Here is a 17,825-nt window from a genome sequence, read left to right as displayed (position 1 = left end):
TTTTTTTTAAGGCGGGTATGATGAGGTAAAAATAAAACAATATTAAGTGCATGGGAACTAGTGGCAGATACAGAGTTTGAAAGGTTCGAGTAAAGTGACTTTGATAAGTGGATAAAAGCATAAAAAATAAATCAGACATATGATGCTGTTATAGATATGATTAATTTGGAGGAGATAAAACATTCACTTCCTGAAGTCTTAAGGACTAATGTGGAAGGGCAGAGAGTTAAGGTTGCAAGAATAGGAGCAGAAATACAGATAGCTCTTAAATCAACGTTTGGCTTGTGATGTCAATTTCAATCCATGAGAGATAGAAATTGGAGAAAAGAGAAATCCTCAGGTGGTAAGGCAAAAGACGATCTTAATGAAGATAGAAAAGACAGTTTTACCACAGGTTTAAAAAAATTGCCCATGAGGGGAAAAGAGAAGTAAAAAAGCTCAGGTGTTTTCACTGTAATACAGTAAGACACATGAAGTTGCAGCATTGGTAGTTTAAGAATAGTACTGGGAAAACAGAAATGGTATATAAGATAAGTCAATGACACTTATTAATGTGGTAAAGGAGATCCCAGTGGAAGCTAAGAATCTGTAGCCTGGTCAGAGGTTAGTTGAAATGAAAATGTCAGATCTGTTTAAAGAATTTACATGTGTGGGCCAGATTTACTCATGTATGCCAAGAGGAGCAGATAAAAAATTTAAAAGATGTAGGTGCAAGGCAAACTTTAATGGTGAAAAATATAATTCAGAAGGAATATTGCAGTGATGGATAGCAATCACCTCATAGCTAAAGGCCTGATGGGGATCTGTTTAAATATGTCCAAGTGCTGCCTACATTCAACAAGAAGGACAAAGAAGTCTTTTTCATTTCATTTGACAAAGTGGCTAACAAATGAAATGGCTGGTGATCTTATGAGTATTGTTGATCCGAACAAAGTTGGTATGAAGAATGTGCCAGCCATACTTCAAAGATTAATCGATGAAATCATTTCATGATTATCTAATTGTGTGGTGTAGATCGACAGCTGCAAATGTGTTGCTGGTCAAAGCACAGCAGGTCAGGCAGCATCTCAGGAATAGAGAATTCGACGTTTCGAGCATAAGCCCTTCATCAGGAATAAGAGATGTAGATCGACAACCTGGTGATGTTTAGTCATACACGGAAGGAACGTTTGAAATGTCTGTCCACATTGTTCGACTGACCTCAGGAGGCAGGCTCGAAGATCAACCTGTCGAAGAGTAAGTTTGCAGCCGCTCAATTCATGTTTCTGGATAATTTAATTGGACATGGATGAACAGCCCCATATGACGTGAAAACAAAGGTCATTGGGGAGTTTCCCATATCACTGACAAAGGGAATTTCTATGATTCCTAGCACTGAGTGGTTGTTATTGAAAGTTTGCACTGAATTTTAACAGTGTGGTTGATCCATTGACTGACCTATTGAAGCAGTGCAAAACCTTTCAGTGGATGGAAGAGTGTCAGAAGGTACTTCATAACTTGAAAGTTGTGTTAACCACTGCCCCAGTGCTAGCCATACCTAAATATACAAAGCCATTCAAGTTGGCCATCGATGCAAATGATGTGGTTGTTGGTGTTGTACTCCTGCAAGGTGAGAAGGACACCACCGATGCAACTGTCAAGAGGGCACAACAATGATTCTTCTTTCTCAGGCAGCTTGGGAAACTTGGCAAGCCATAAAGATCCTCACCAACTTCTACAGATGTATCGTTGAGAGCATAATGTCTGGGTTCGTAACAGTCTGTATGGCAACTGCTCTACCTTGCACTGTAGGAAACTACAGAAAGTGGTGTACAGAGCCCAGACTATCGTGGAAGCCAACTTTCCCTCCATGACTGCCATCTACATGGCTTGCTGCTGTGTAAGGGCTGCCAACATCATCAAAGACCATCCCACCCAATAATCTCCTACAACCTCTTCCGTCAGGCAGAAGATATAGAAGCTTGAACACATGCACCAGCAGGTTCGGGAAAAGCTTCTTCCTGGCTGTTATTAGACTGATGAATGGACGATCTAGCCTCAATAAGCAATGTAACCTGTATTCCTTTGTCTAAGCCTTTTGATCTGTGCATCCTTGCTTACAATGGTCTGCCTCTACTGCTCATAAACAAAGCCTTTCACTCAGTTCTGCTGTAGTGCTATTGCAGCAGTGCAAAAACTTTCAGTGGATGGAAGAGTGTCAGAAGGCACTTCATAACTTGAAAGTTGTGTTAACCACTGCCCCAGTGCTAGCCATACCTAAATATACAAAGCCATTCAAGTTGGCCATCGATGCAAATGATGTGGTTGTTGGTGTTGTACTCCTGCAAAGTGAGAAGGACACCACCAATGCAACAGTCAAGAGGGCACAACAATGATTATTCAATGCAAATTAGCTTTAACATGATTGAAGAAATTAGGCCGTTATTTGTAGAACACTAACTTTCCTTACCTGTAGTGGCTATAATGCATTTTCAGTCTCGTTAGTTTAAATGGCGTAGCTATTGTGCTATTTTCTTAAAATGCACGATCGTATGTGAACGGAACTGCTGCGTTATATCAGAACTGATTGTATTTTAGCACAATAAATCATCCAATCAATCTATCAATTTGGCAAAATTTCAATAATTATGTGGCCAATAATGTGGCTAATATATTTGTATATACTAAATAACGACCCCTTAAAGTTTTTCAAAAAATTTAAGGTCAACAATTTCAGACTATTTAGATGGAATTTATTAGTGCAGCTATTCAATTTGAAAACTGTAAAGGTGGCAAGACAAGAGAATGTAATCACCTATTTATTGCTCAACTTTGATGAGTGAAGATGGAGCCATTTGGTGGTGGGAAGAAACAGACTGAAGTAGATTGTAGTATTGAATGTTTGCATGCTTAGAGTCAACGCAAGGTAAATGTATTGAAGTGTACTAATGGAGTAAAACTAAAGGTTGTTAAAAATGTGGACATACTTGCATATTGAAGGTTCTTTTATAAGGGGGCAGGTGTGACAATACCTTGGATCTAAGATATGTATTTTGTCCTTTTTTTTATGGAGAGAGGTTGAGACAGCGTGGTCTGTTTTAAGCCAATAAACAAATTGTGAAGCCTTTTTTTTAAAAAGATGAAACCTGAAGCATGAAGGGGTAAGGTCAAGCTCTCACAGAACCTGGAGTTCAGCTTAACTTTTAGCAGTTGTTGAGGTCTTGAAGATGGATGTGGAAGCTGTTATTCATCTCTCTGCTACTGCTTGGGATTCTCTTCCTCCTGCCAGATTTTCATGTGAGACAATCTATTGCTTGTATTTATGTGTGTGTTTATGGGATGTTATTATATTGGAACAGTTGCTATTTAGTAATTATATAACCTATTATTCTGTTCAGTTTTCCAATAGAGTTAATTCTTCTTTCTTTTGTTTGTATTTTAACTTTAGCATAAGAATAACATCTTGTTTTGCTTCACGCCTGGTAGTTTGACCAATGGGATTGAATCCAGAACAAAGTGCCCTAAACTTGCCTTTAAATATAGGAAAAATTTAGAGTCCTAGAGAGTCATAGAGATGTACAGCATGGAACCAAACCATTTGACCCAACTGGCCCATGCAGACCAGAGAATATATATTAATCCAATCCCATTTGCCAACATTTGCCCCAAATCCCTCTAAACCCTTCATGTTCATGCACCCATCCAGATGCCTTCTAACTGTTGCAGTTTTTTCAGCCTCCATCACTCCATAAATGATTTTGATGTGAACATTGGAGGTATGGTTAGTAGGTTTGCAGATGACACCAAAATTGGGGTTTAGTGGCTAGCGAAGAAGATTACTTCAGATTACAACGGGATATTGATCAGATGGGCCAGTGGACTGAGGAGTGGCAAATGGAGTTTAATTTAGATACATGTGAGGTTCTGCAGGCAAATTAGGGAAGATTTATAGATTTAATGGTAGGGTGCTGGAGAGTTTTGGTGTGCAGGTTGAGAGTAGAATCCCAGATAGACAGGATAGTAAAGATGACATATGGTAGACAATAGGTTCAGGAGTAGGCCATTCTGCCCTTCAAGCCTGCAACACCATTCAATATGATCATGGCTGATCATCCTTACTCAGTATCCTATTCCTGCCTTATCTCCATAACCCTTGATTCCACAATCCTTGAGAGCTCTATCCAACTCTTTCTTAAATGAATCCAGAGACTGGGTCTCCATTGCCCTCTGGGGAAGAGCATTCCACACAGCCACCACTCTCTGGGTGAAGAAGTTTCTCCTCATCTCTGTCCTAAATGGTCTACGCCGTATTTGTAAGCTGTGTTGTCTGGTTCGGCACTTACCCACCAGCGGAAACATGTTTCCTGCCTCCAGAGTGTCCAATCCTTTAATAATCTTATATGTCTCAATCAGATCCCCTCTCAGTCTTCTAAACTCAAGGCTATACAAGCCCAGTCACTCCAGTCTTTCAGTGTAAGGTAATCCCGCCATTCCAGGAATTGAACCTATGCTGCACTCCCTTAATAGCCAGAATGTCTTTCCCCAAATTTGGAGACCAGAACTGCACACAATACTCCAAGTGTGGTCTCACCAGGGCCCTGTACAACTGCAGAAGAACCTCTTTGCTTCTATACTCTTGTTATGAAGGCCAGCATGCTATTAGCCTTCTTCACTACCTGCTGTACCCTGCATGCTTACCTTCATTGACTGATGTACAAGAACACCCAGATCTCTTTGTACTGCCCCTTTACCTAAATTGATTCCATTTAGGTAGTAATCTGCCTTCCTGTTCTTGCCATCAAAGTGGATAACCATACATTTATCCACATTAAACTGCATCTGCCATGCATCTGACCACTCACCTAACTTTGGCCAGCTCCTCCCTCATTGCTCCATAGTTTCCTTTATTCAACAGAAATATTGTTGCCTGCCTTTATTGGGTATAGGGGTTTATGGAATGAGCGGCCAGAAGGAGTGGTGGAGGCTGGTACAATTGTACATTTAAAAACCATCTGGATGGATCATGAATAGGAGGGGTTTAGAGGGATATGGGCCAAATACTGGAAAATGGGACTAGATTAATTTAGGATGTCTGGTCGGCAGGAACAGGTTGGACCGAATGGTCTGTTTCCGTGCTGTACAGCTCTATGACTCTCTGATTCTGTGATTACCTCTAGCAGTTCATTCCATACACATATCACTTTTGGCATGAAAACTTGTCCCTAAGGCCCCTTTTAAATGTTTCCCCACTCACCTTAAATCCATGCCCTCTAGTTTTTGGATTTACTTGCCTTGGGAAAAAAACATCTTGACTATTCTACCCTATCCCTGCACCTCATGATTTTACAAACCTCTAAAAGTCACCACACAGCCTGCGACACTCTCGGGAAAATAGCTCCAGCCTATTAACCCTATAGCTAAACCCTCCAACCCTGGCAACATCCTTATAAATCTTTTCTGAATCCGTTCAAATTGAACAACATCTTTCCTACTGTGGAGAGAGCAGAATTGAATTGCCTAGGCTTATGTATTTTGAGGAGATTTGTCTGGTCCATTAACAAGTTGAAGGACAGGTTAGGATCTGTGACTCAATTAAGCATTTTGACAGAGTATAAGGAATAAGTGCAGATGCAGACTTATTCTGGATGGTCTAATATGGTGAGCATTATGGAGGTGCGGGTGCAAGATGTTCAGGATTGGAAACTATATATACCAAGTTTTTTAAGATTTTCAGGAAATTTTGTGACCTCTTCTGTCAGGCAGACGATACAGAATCTTGAACAGATGCACCAACAAGTTCAAGAATAGCTTCTTCCCTGACGTTATTAGACTGATCAATGGATTCTGTAACTGAATAATGTTGACCTTGTTAATGTTGATCTTATCCAGAGCACCTCCTATGCAGTGTAACCTGTGTGCCTCACTCTGTCTAAGCACCCTACACTCTGTCTGTCCTTGCTTACTATGATCTGCTTGTACTGCTCGCAAACAAAAGCTTTTCACTGTACTTAGGTACAGCCATAACTCCGTGCCCTTCCACATGAGTCCTTAAGACTTCAGGAAGTGATTTGTTTTAACTCCACTGGAATAATTGCAACATTTAAAAGGCATCTGGATGGGTATATGAATAGGAAGGGTTTGGAGGGATGTAGGTCAAGTGGTGGCAAATGGGACTACATTAGATTAGGAATCTGGTCGGTATGGATGAGTTGGATTGAAGGGTCTGTTTCTGTACTGTACATCTCTTTGACTCTATGATTGTAATGGTCTTTGTAACATTATCATATATCTGATCTATTTTCAATGCTTTTATTCACTTATCAATGTTACTTTGTTTGAACCTTTCAAACTCTATGCAAATCTAACGAGGTTCCCTCCTGAGATTCCTAAATCATCGTCCATGGGCTTCTAGCACTAGTTCCTCTGCACTTAAAATAGCTTTTTCACCTCTTCACATTTCCCAAGAAACCTCCTCAGATAGTGATGCAAATACCTCACTAGCCCTGTCTACTAACTTGCTTTGGATCAACAGGACCCACAGTAAGCAAATAAATCAAAAAAATGGTTGAGGCAAGAGAAACCTTAAAGATTTATATGATCACTTCAGTGATAGAGGAGGATATTATGAGAGAGAGCAGACAGGAGAAATATTCTATGTGTACTTGTTGTATTGTTTTGTATTGACATAGTATACAGGCTGTTTGTGAAACAACTTTGAAATAGAAATTGCTTAAGTGCAAGGATTCAACAATGTGTTGCAAAGGCTGTGCCTTTTTTCTCATGAAGAATTTAAACTTTCATATGGATTTGGTCAAGCATGTGAGTATTGGTGAAAAGGATTGCGAATTTCATCGGTATTTTTTGACAATAGTTTTCTCAAAAATAGGCAAAATGTTATGGAGCTGAAGCACAAATAAGGTTGACCACTCACTCTGAAGAGTTGTTAGGCTTGTCAGAAGTTAATCCTACCTGAGCAGATGGTGGGACCTGTTGCAGTTTGTTGGAGACAGCAATTATAATGGCTGCAGTAGGCAGCAGTCATTGAGGATAGTGGCCTGCCATCAAAAGCTACTGGTCCAATCAAACATTCAGCAGTCTGCTTGACATTTGCTAAGGCTGCATCTGCAAGATTAGGCCCACAAGACGATAAGATGTAGAAGCAGAAGCAGACCATTCAGCCTTTTTAGTGTGCTACACCATTTAATGAAATCATAGCTGATCTGATTTGGAGATGCCAGTGTTGGACTGGGGTCTACAAAGTTAAAAATCACACAACATCAGTTTATAGTTAAACAGATTTAATTGGAATCACTAGCTTTCGGAGCAGTGCTCCTTCAGGTGGTTGTGGAGTACACAATTGTAAGACACAGAATTTATAGCAAAAGTTTACAGTGTGATATAACTGAAATTATACATTGAAAAGTACCTTGATTGTTGAGTCTTTCATCTGTTAGAATGACCATGATAGTTTCACTTCTTTCACATGTAAATCACAAAACTTTTTTAAAAATGTTACATTCTCAGGTTAACTAACAATTGGTGTCAACCACATACTTTTTTGAAGGTGTTAGCCCCCTGTGTGCTACTTTCTGTGCCACGATGTTTCGACTAATTCTAATCTAAAAATGAGTTAACAGAGTCTGACATGGATTCATGAAGTTCTTGAGCAAAGTTTTAGATTAGAATCAGTCTAATCCAGAAGTGATAGAAACTTCAGTGAATGACTCCAAGCTGCTACCTTCTCTGAAATCACTCTTGATGTTCTTTCCTCCTGGACTGGATAAATATATATAAGAATCCATGTTAGAATTTACCTTTTTGCCAAAAGGGTGTGATTGTGGGAAGTTACTATATTGGAGCAGTTAATTATTAATAGGTAATAGATCAATTATTTGGCGGTGGTTAGCACTGCTGCCTTACAGCACCAGGGACCCGGGTTCGATTCCAGCCTTGGGCAACTGTCTGTGTGGACATTCTCCCTGTGTCTGCATGGGTTTCCTCCTAAAATCCAAAGATGTGCGAGTTAGGTGAGTTAGCAATGCTAAATTGGCCGTGGTGTTCCGGGATGTGTAGGTCAGGAGTAAATATATGGTAGGGGAATGAGCCTGCGTGGGTTACTGTTCAGAGGGTTGGTGTGGACTTGTTGGGCCAATGGGCCTGTTTCCACACTGTAGGGATTCTTGCTCTAAATTGCTCCTTCTCCTGTTTGTATTTTAACTATAGTGTTTAAATAAATTGTATTTTGCTTAATGTCAAGTAGTTTGACCAGTCGCATCACTTCTGGATTATGGACTGCACATCTACCTTTAAAATAACAAAAAGTTAGGATCTAGACTACCTTCTTAAAACATTTTGAGGGGGTCTGATCTAGTCTATAATAACAGCAAGGAAGTCTTAATACAATTTACAAAGTGCAGGTGAGACCACGTCAGGAGGATTGGGAGCAGTTTTGTACCCTTATTTACGGAAATATGTTGTTTCATTGGAGGCAGTTCAGAGAAAGTTAAAAAAATATGGTTGTCTTACAAGCAAAGACTAAACAGGTTGGGATTCTATTCAATAGAGTTTAGAAGAATGAGAGGAGATCAATCTCACTGAAACATTTAGGATTCCTAATGGGCTTGATAGGGTAAATGCTGAGAGGGTGTTTCCACTCATGGATTAGGGAGCATCGTCTCAGAATAAATTTAAAACTGAGATGAGAAGGAATTTCTTCATTCAGAAGACTTCAGAAGAAGTCTTTGGAACTCATTGCCTCAGAGACCTGTGGGAAAAGAGTGTATTTAAGGCTGAGGTAGATAAACCCTTGACCAATCAGTGATAATGGGGAAATTGCAGGAAACTGGATGTGAGGAATTTCAGCTCAGCCATGATCCTATTGAGCAGGCTTGAGGGGCTGGATGGTCTAACTTGGGAAGAGGCCATACTGGACCTGGTGTTTGGAGATGAGCCGAGCCAGATGGTTGAAGTTTCAGGAGGGGATTACTTTGGGCATAGTGATCACAATTCGGTAAGTTTTAGAATACTCAAGGACAAAAACAAGAGTAGTCTAAAGGAAGAGTGTTAAATTGGGGGAAGGCCAACTATACCAAAATTTAACAGGAGCTGGGGAATGGAGATTGGGAGTGGCTGTTTAAGGGTAAATCCACATTTGATATTTGAGAGACTTTTAAAGACAGGTTGATTAGAGTTCAGGAGAGATATGTTCCTGTGAAAATGAGGAATAGAAATGGCAAGATTAAGGAGCCATGGTTGACAAGTGAAATTGTGAGACTAGCTAAGAGGGAAAAGGAAGCATACATAACATCTAGGCGACGGAAGACAGATGAAGCTTTGGAAGAATATCAGAAACGTAGGACCAATCTAAAACAAGGAATTAAGAGGGCTGAAAGGTCATGAGATATCTTTAGCAAACAGGGTTAAGGAAAATCCCAAAGCCTTTTATTCATATAGAAGGGACAAGAGGGTAAATAGAGAAAGAGTTGTCCCACTCAAGGACAAAGGAGGAAAGTTATGTATGGAGTCAGAGAAAATGGGTGAGATTCTTAATGAGTACTTTGCATTGGTATTCACTGAGACAAGAGTGAGATGAGAGATGTTGATGTTAGGGATAGACGTTTGATTACTCTAGGTCAAATTGGTGTAAGGAGGGAGGAAGTGTTGGGTATTTTAAAAGGCATTAACGTGGACAAGTCCCCAGGTCCAGATGGGATCTATCCCAAGTTACTGAGGGAAGCGAGAAGGGAAATAGCTGGGGCGTTAAGCGATATCTTTGCAGTATGCTTGAACATGGGTGAGGTCCCAGAGAACTGGAAAATTGTTAATGTTGTTGCTTTGTTTAAAAAGGATAGGAGGGATAATCCAGGTAATTACAGACTGGTGAGCCTGATGTCAGTGATAGGAAGCTGCTGGAGGGATAAGATCTATTCCCATTTGGAATAAAATGGGCTGATCAGTGATAGGCAACATGGTTTTATGCAGGGAAGGTGATGTCTCACAAACCTAATAGAATTCTTTAAGGAAGTGACAAATTTGATTGATGAGTGAAGGGTTGTAGATGGCATATACATGGGCTTTAGTAAGGCATTTGATTAGGTTCCCTATGGTAGGTTGATGGAGAAGGTGAAGTTGCATGAGGTCCTGAGTGTTCTAGCTTGATGGACAGAGAATTGGCTGGGCAACAGGAGACAGTAGTAGTGGAAAGGAGTTTCTCAAAATGGAGATCTGTGATCACTGGTGTTCCACAGGGATCCGTGTTGGGACCACTATTGTTTGTAATATACATAAATGATCTGAAGGAAGGTATAGGTAGTCTGATTAGCGAGTTTGCAGATGACACTAAGATTGATGGAGTAGCAGATACTGAAGGGGTCTGTCAGAGAATACAGCAGAATAAAAATAGATTGGAGAGTTGGATGGAGAAATGGCAGATGGAGTTCAATCCAGGCAAATGTGAGGTGATATATTTTGGAATAGCCAATTCAAGAGCGAACTGTACAATAAATGGAAAAGTCCTGGTGAAAATTGATGTACAGAGAGATCTGGGTATTCCAGTCCATTGTTCCCTGAAGATGGCAATGCAGGGCAATAGAGTGGTCAAGAAGGCATGTGGCATGTTTTCCTTCATCAGACGGATATTGAGTACAAGAGTTGGCAGGTCAAGTTATAGTTGCATAAGACTTTGGTTTGGCCACATTTGGAACACTGCGTATAGTTCTGGTTGCCACATCACCCAAAGGATGTGGATGCTACAGAAAGGATGCAGAGGAGGTTCACCAGGATATTGCCTGGTATGGCGGGCGCTAGGTATGCAGTGAGGTTGAGTAGATTAGGACTATTTTCATGAGAAAGACAGAAGTTGACAGGGGGACCTGATTCAGGTCTGCAAAATCATGAGAGGTATAGACAGGTTGAATAACAAGAAGTTTTTTTTTCCCAGAGTGGGGCACTCAATTACTAGGGGTCACGAGTTCAAAGTGAGAGGGGAAAAATTTAGGGAATTCTTTACACGGAGGGTGCTGGGGGTGCTGGAGTGCGTTGCCAGTGGAGGTGGTAGAATGGGGAATGATAGCGTCATTTAAGGTGTATCTGGACAGATACATGAATGGACAGGGAGCAGAGGGATACAGACCCTTAGAAAATAGGTGAAAGGTTTAGATAGAGGATCTGGATCGGTGCAGGCTTGGAGGGCTGACGGGCCTGTTCCTGTGCTGTAATTCTCTTTGTTCTTAGATTGAGCATTGAGTATACGGACCATGTGAGATTATGTGGATGCACATACAGGTTCAAACCAAAAGGAACTTGAAACAACATTCAGTTCAGTCTTTTGGGGTGTTTGAACCTTTTTAGTTCTCAGTCTTCTGATGTTCCTTTTTAATCCACATCATCACCCTGATTTTTTTTTCTGTTTGTTGGGCAGAGTGTCAGCTTTGCCCCCACCACCTTTCAGTTCTGCGTCTTTCATAGCATCCTTTTCTCTACCAAAGGCAGCTCCTTGAAATAAAACATTTATGAATGTACCTCTGTGAGTTAGTTTCTCCAAGCTGGTAAATTGTAGATAATATTTTCAGTCCCAGCATGAGAACATTCTCATCAAGGTGTAAAAATAAACATGAGATGAGGATTGCTCCAAGCCTTCTCAGAAAGAGATGAGCTGGCTACAATGTTGTGCTGAACCGGACGCCAAATTAAACTAAACCTTTCCTTAGTCCATATCCCTCCACTTCTTGCATATTTATGTGCTTATCTAAAACACCCTTATCGTATCCAGGACCAGCACCAGCCCTGGCAGCATGTTCCAGATTCCTACCATACCCTGTGCAAAAAACTTGCCCCTTACCTCTCCTTTGAACTTTCCCTCTCTAACCTTAAATGTATGCCCCCTAGTATTAAACATCTCACCTCTGGGAAAACAGTTCTGACCGTCAGCCCTACCCATGCATCTCATAATTTTATAGACTTCTATCAAGTCTCCCATTAGCCTTCACTGCTCAAGAGAAAATAACCCAAGTTTTTCTGGCCTCTCCTTATAGCTCACACCCTCTAATCCAGGCAGTGTCCCGGCAAACTTCTTCTGAACCCACTCCAAAGTCTCCACATCCTTCCTGTAATGTAGCGACCAGAACTGAACACAATATACTTCGTGTGGCCTAATCAGAGTCTTATAAAGCTGCGTCATGATATCCCAACTCTTGTACTCAGTTCCCCAACCAATAGAGGCAAGCATGCTATATGGCTCCTTTACCAGCTTGTCTACTTGTGTGGCCACTTTCGGGGAGCCATGAACTTGAACCCTAGGATCCTTTACATAGTACTGTTTAGAGTCCTGCCATTAACTGTGGACTTTTTATACAATCATATAGTCATAGAGATGGAAACAGACCCTTCGGCCCAACTCATCCATGTTGACCCAGATATCCCAACCCAATCTAGTCCCACCTGCCAGCACCCAGCCCATATCCCTTCAAACCCTTCCTATTCATATACCCATCCAGATGCCTTTTAAATGTTGCAATTGTACCAGCGTCTACCACTTCCTCTGGTAGTGCGTACCATATATGGACCACCCTTTGTGTGAAAAAGTTGCCCCCTTAACATTTGACTTCCCAAAGTGCAATGCCTCATACGTGCCCAGATTGAACTCCATCTGCCATTTCTCCACTCATGTCTATGACTGGTCTAAACAAACATGCAAGCGGGAAGGGTCAAAATTATCCAGGAGGAAGTAGCAGTATTAATTATGGGATGTATTTTGTAAGATGCCATTTTATGAAGTTGTCTATGTTCAAAATGAGGGTGCAGTACAAACTGTTCCTTGGAGGTGGCGAGGAGGGCAAGTAATTGGAAAGATTGGCCCTGGAAAGATACTTACTACTTTAACAATTAAAATCAACTTGCCACAGGCCACAGGCATAATAAATGGTTGCGATCTGCTGTCGATGTTTGAGGGTCACAATATTTGTCCCATTGTGGGACTAATCGAGAGAAAAGAGGGCGGAAAGGGGTTGCTGCTGAAAACCACTCTCTGCTTTGCTTCCAACCCCACTGATATCCTTTCTCATATTGATATCCTTTGACCCATGTTTCCCACTGTCTGAGACCTGAAAAGAAATCAGCCATACCACTTGCTGTCGGATTCACTGAAGACTGGGCCTCCACCAACAATCTGTTGGCTGATAGCCTCTGACAAGGTTGGACTTCAATGTCAAGGCTTGAAATTTTCTGAGAGGAACATCAATCAGCTTTTAACAGGCTGATTGGTGCTCAATTTGGCAAGCTTTCTTGTTGATGGACACAATTAATCTATCCACTACAGGACACAGCACCCCACCCCACCCCCCATCACTCCTAGGCTGTAAAATAGAAAATCTTGACCAAAGTTTTAAACAATGTGACAAGGTTATATATTAAAACAGTGGTTTAGTAACTTAACAGTAAATCAGAAATAAATCATTATATTTTATTATATTACAAATATATATATTATATTGAAATATAATATTAAAGCATTATATTATACTTGTCCTTGCACTTATGAAGGATAACATTGGACAGATTTCATTTCAGAAAAATCATGTAATGAGGGGGGAGTAATATTAATGTGATAAAATCTGATGGTGACAGCAAATTTTCAAAAAGGTGTATGTGTTTGGATGAAAAATGTATGTACAATGAGAGGACTACAGCCAACAGTGCTGCGCCTGAACACTGTTTTAACTCTTATATCTAGCAAAAGAACTGTGAGTTGATTCTTGATAACAAAACAATAATATTTATTTATTTAGCACAATTAATACTGTCACAACAAAATACACTATAAACCAACAGCTTACACTACAAATGCTATCTTTTGCTTTAACATAACTCTGGATGACCACCATGCTCCATATGGTGCTGTCCTGTGGTCTTCTCCTGATGATCTCTGGGATGCCTTCTCTTCTCAGTGGTTGGTCTCAAGTTACCACTCTCGAGTTGCAGCACTGAATGTAGTGTTGGAGCAATTCTCAGACTCCAAAGTCTTTGCCCAACCACCCTGATCGATCGGACCCAACAAGGTGTTAACCTGTTGATGGCAGGGTGCTGGGCACACATTTCCTCCTCCAAATAAGGGTGTGTTGTGTCCTATGTCTGATGCACACTTCTATGTTTCTTAGTGCCCTTAGGATGACATTCCGTTGACTCAATTCAAACCCATATTCAGGTATGTATTGTCGAGCCTGCAGCTATGAGGTTTGTTGCAAACTGTCTGTGGGTAGCAGCAACCTGTCTGGATTCTGCAGCACGTTGACCAGCACAGTCACTTTGGTCAAGGCTGGTCTGCATTTCCCAGCATGCTTTAGTCATTGTCCGTTCTTCATCAAATCCATCATAAACGTTATCAATTTGAGCGGCCCATCTGGGCCACAAAAGTAATTAGATTTGATGTATAGTAGAACTAATTTAAAAACGTGGATGCTATGGCTAGACCCAGAGGTTAATGACTATCTGTTACGAAGTCACACAGTCAGCTGTACAGAAAGTTGGGAAAGCTGATGAGCAAGTTGACATTTACAATGTTGACACTACTACAAATGGTGTCCTGTCAGTATTTTCAATCTCTCATCCACTTTTTCTAGAAATTACATCAGCTATGTCACGATATTACAGTAGATTTTGAACTCTGTTTAACAAAGCTTGATCCTTCCTGTATTGTAATTGTGCATTTCAGAGAAATACAGTAATCAGCTTGAACCTCTACTAATTGATGATGACTGATAAAAGCTTTTATTTTAACAGGTAATTAAACAGGATAGACTTGGAAAGGATCTCTCTCAGTGCTCATTATTTGATCTACTGAAATATGATGATTATAATAGCGACAAACACCTAACACAGGAGGAGTTCTACAGAGCATTTCGTAAGTCTAAAATCATCAGTTACATTATATGGTCAGAAGAGTGAAACTGAAAGCTAATTACTCGGGATGAATTAATATATGTTTACAATGCAAATATTAGCAAGCTTCTAGCCCTTCAATGGCTGTAATTCACATATAAGATGCACTCTCTTAAACGTTAGTATCTCATATTACGATTAAAGATCTGAAGACTTTTTAAAGGCTCAAAAACAATTATGAAAGCAATCTAAAGGGGGAAAATGGTGAGTGAGAACATAACAGAAAATTCAGAGTGGAAATCTGAAGAGTGTGTTGTCTGGAATGGTGCTTTCCTCCACCACCAGCACCAACTGCACCCCCCCCCCCCCTCCCTTCCCCAGCCACAGCCTCCTGTATTAATGTGGTGACATGGAGTTGTATGAGGTCGGTGTAAAGAGAGTTGTTCTATTTGGAAGTTGCAAATATTCTCCCTGGAGGACAACAGTACACCGTGACAAACAAGTAGTAGCAGCCCAGTCCTAAAAACTCCTCACAGCATCTGAAGTATGTGAAAATGCTTGTAGATGCACGTGTACACGTTAAAGAATCTGGTATGATTACACCAATCAATAGTATTTTGTGCAGATGGTTTGCAGATGATTTAATTCCACAATGTATTGCTGATCAACTTATTCCAATCTACTGCCCATCGAGCTATCATAACCATCTCCAGTCCTGCTATTTGCCTCAGGCATACCCATCCAACAATGAACACAATATACATCTTCCATGGATTTCATACAGCAAATCATTAAAACACACAGCTGGCCATTCACTGATACCAGGACAGTGTCAGATCATGTGAAATAAGCAAAGGAGTAGGCATTCATTCCTCCAACACTTACTGATATAATGACCGATCATCCACATAAGCACTGCTTTCTTGCACTATCCTCTGACCCTGATGTTTTTAACATGTAGAAAATAAGTCTTTAAAATATTCAACACCTGAGCTTCCACAACCCTGTTGGAAACAAACTTTGGAAAATATGAAATATATCTTCAGTCAGAAAGGAAGCACAGAGACAGGTAAATGAACAAGGTGGTACTGATAAGCTGAAGTGTTGTCTATTTCAACACAAGGAGCCTCTCCCCATTCAGAGAACTTGTTTGCTCTTGTGAAAACAGAATTAATGAATCTTTTGTACCCACCTGAGAGGCTGAGTAGAACTTTGAATTAACATCTCACCTGAAAGCCAACATCTCAGTGCAGTGCGAAGGGTGCTGTCAATCAGCAAGAATGTTTATGCTCATCCTTGGGTTTGGACTTGAACCAACAATTTTCTAACTCAGAGGCTGTCATGCTACAGAAGTGAAAATGAGCTATTGATTCACTGTATTAATTTTACATCATGACAGAGTCAGAATCTACTTCAGCCACACCTACCCAAGTACTTCAGAGTTCAAAATGTTTGTGACAATGAACCCTGGACATTACGCAATGGGATCACATTTCCTTATTTAAGGAAATATATTATTTCCTTGGAGACAGATCAGGAAGGTTCACACAGATTAGCCCCTCTATGGAGGGAATATCATACGAGCAAAGGATAAACAGATTAGAATTCTACTGATTGGGGTTTAAAAGAATGAGTGATGATCTCATTGAAACATAGAGGATTCTTAAATGGCTTGACAAGGTAAATGATGAGAAGATGATTTCCCTCACGGGGAAGTCCAGGGCATAGGCTCAGAATATAGGGCACTAATTTAAAAATGAAATGAGGAGAAGTTTCATCTCTCAGTGGGTTATAAGTCTTTGGAACTCCCTGTCATAGAGAGCCGAAGGGGGAAATGTTTTATGCCCATTTAAGGCTGCCGTGGATGAATTCTTGATCAGTAGGGGTATCGAGGGTTATGGGTAATGGGCAGGAAAGGGGTTGTTAAGAATGGCAGATCACCAATGATCCTACCAAATGGCAGAGAAGGCTCAAGGGGCGGAATGTCTTTCTCCTGTTCCTACTTCTTATGGTCTACTGGGTGATTTGATGGGTCTGCAATAAATGGCCCTGAGTACCGTGAAATGTCTAAGTCTAATCCCGTAAGAGGCTGCATCCAAATTTCCTACTTCTAAGTTACTGAGGAAGGACTGAGTGGATTCCTTGCACACGCTGTATGCTGACCACTCTATTGTAACAGCAACATTTGTAACTGAAATTAGGAAAAACTATCCAACTCAGGGGAGCAAAAGTAAGTTAACTGAATGGGAGAATCTTGCTTTTTGTGCGTAAATGCCCAAAGACTGACAGAATATCATCCGTGGTATTACAAAAGCCATAGATTTTTCAAACTGAAGTAACAATTAAAAGTTGCTTTTCATCACTTGTAGACATGACCTTATGACAGAAAATAACACTTTTGAGGCAATGGACAAAGGGGTTCAAAAGTCATAAAATCAGGTTAAAACTAATAAATAGCAATGCATATACAAAGAACATGAAGATGTAATGCTTGTATAAATATTGATATAATGGAACAGGGAACGTAATTTCAAACTGATGATGAAGTGGTTCAGAGGAGATCTGAGGAAAATGTTTGCACCACGGATGGTAGATACAGAGGAACCTCAATTATCCAAATATCAATTATCCGAATTTGGGATTACCTGAAGATTATCCAATCGAAACATTACATCAAAGAGGTGCTTCCAATACTGATCACGTCTTTTGTCTACAATGATTAAAAATTAACTCGGCTTATTGAAATGCTGCTGAGAACAGTCCTGGGTATCGATGGGAGCCCAGGCACCATCTCCAAATGACTGACCACCCGCACTCACTCACTCTCTCTCTCTCTCCCTCTCCCTCCCCACACTTTCCCTGGAATTCTACACAGGGGTGTACCCTAACCCTCCCCCTTTCCCGAAATAATCTCTCCAACATTGTCCTGTACAGGACAAAGGTGGAACCTGTCAAAATGTTGCAAGAAAAAT

General features: G+C 40.6%; 1 protein-coding gene across 2 annotated transcripts in view; it reads left to right on the top strand.

Annotated features, from left to right (window-relative positions):
* Nucleotides 1-17,825, top strand: part of fstl5 (follistatin-like 5) — a 532,169-nt gene that overhangs the window by 246,311 nt on the left and 268,033 nt on the right. For both annotated transcript variants that reach the window (XM_060832827.1, XM_060832822.1), the window contains exon 5: nucleotides 14,755-14,875. In XM_060832827.1, the coding sequence (XP_060688810.1) occupies nucleotides 14,755-14,875 (121 nt within the window). The remainder of the gene's footprint in view (nucleotides 1-14,754; nucleotides 14,876-17,825) is intronic.

The sequence above is a fragment of the Hemiscyllium ocellatum genome, chromosome 1 (assembly GCF_020745735.1).
Source record: "Hemiscyllium ocellatum isolate sHemOce1 chromosome 1, sHemOce1.pat.X.cur, whole genome shotgun sequence".
In the NCBI taxonomy this organism is placed as follows: domain Eukaryota; kingdom Metazoa; phylum Chordata; class Chondrichthyes; order Orectolobiformes; family Hemiscylliidae; genus Hemiscyllium; species Hemiscyllium ocellatum.
Note: the sequence above shows the minus strand (reverse complement) of the source record. Positions and strands in the feature narration are given on the sequence as shown.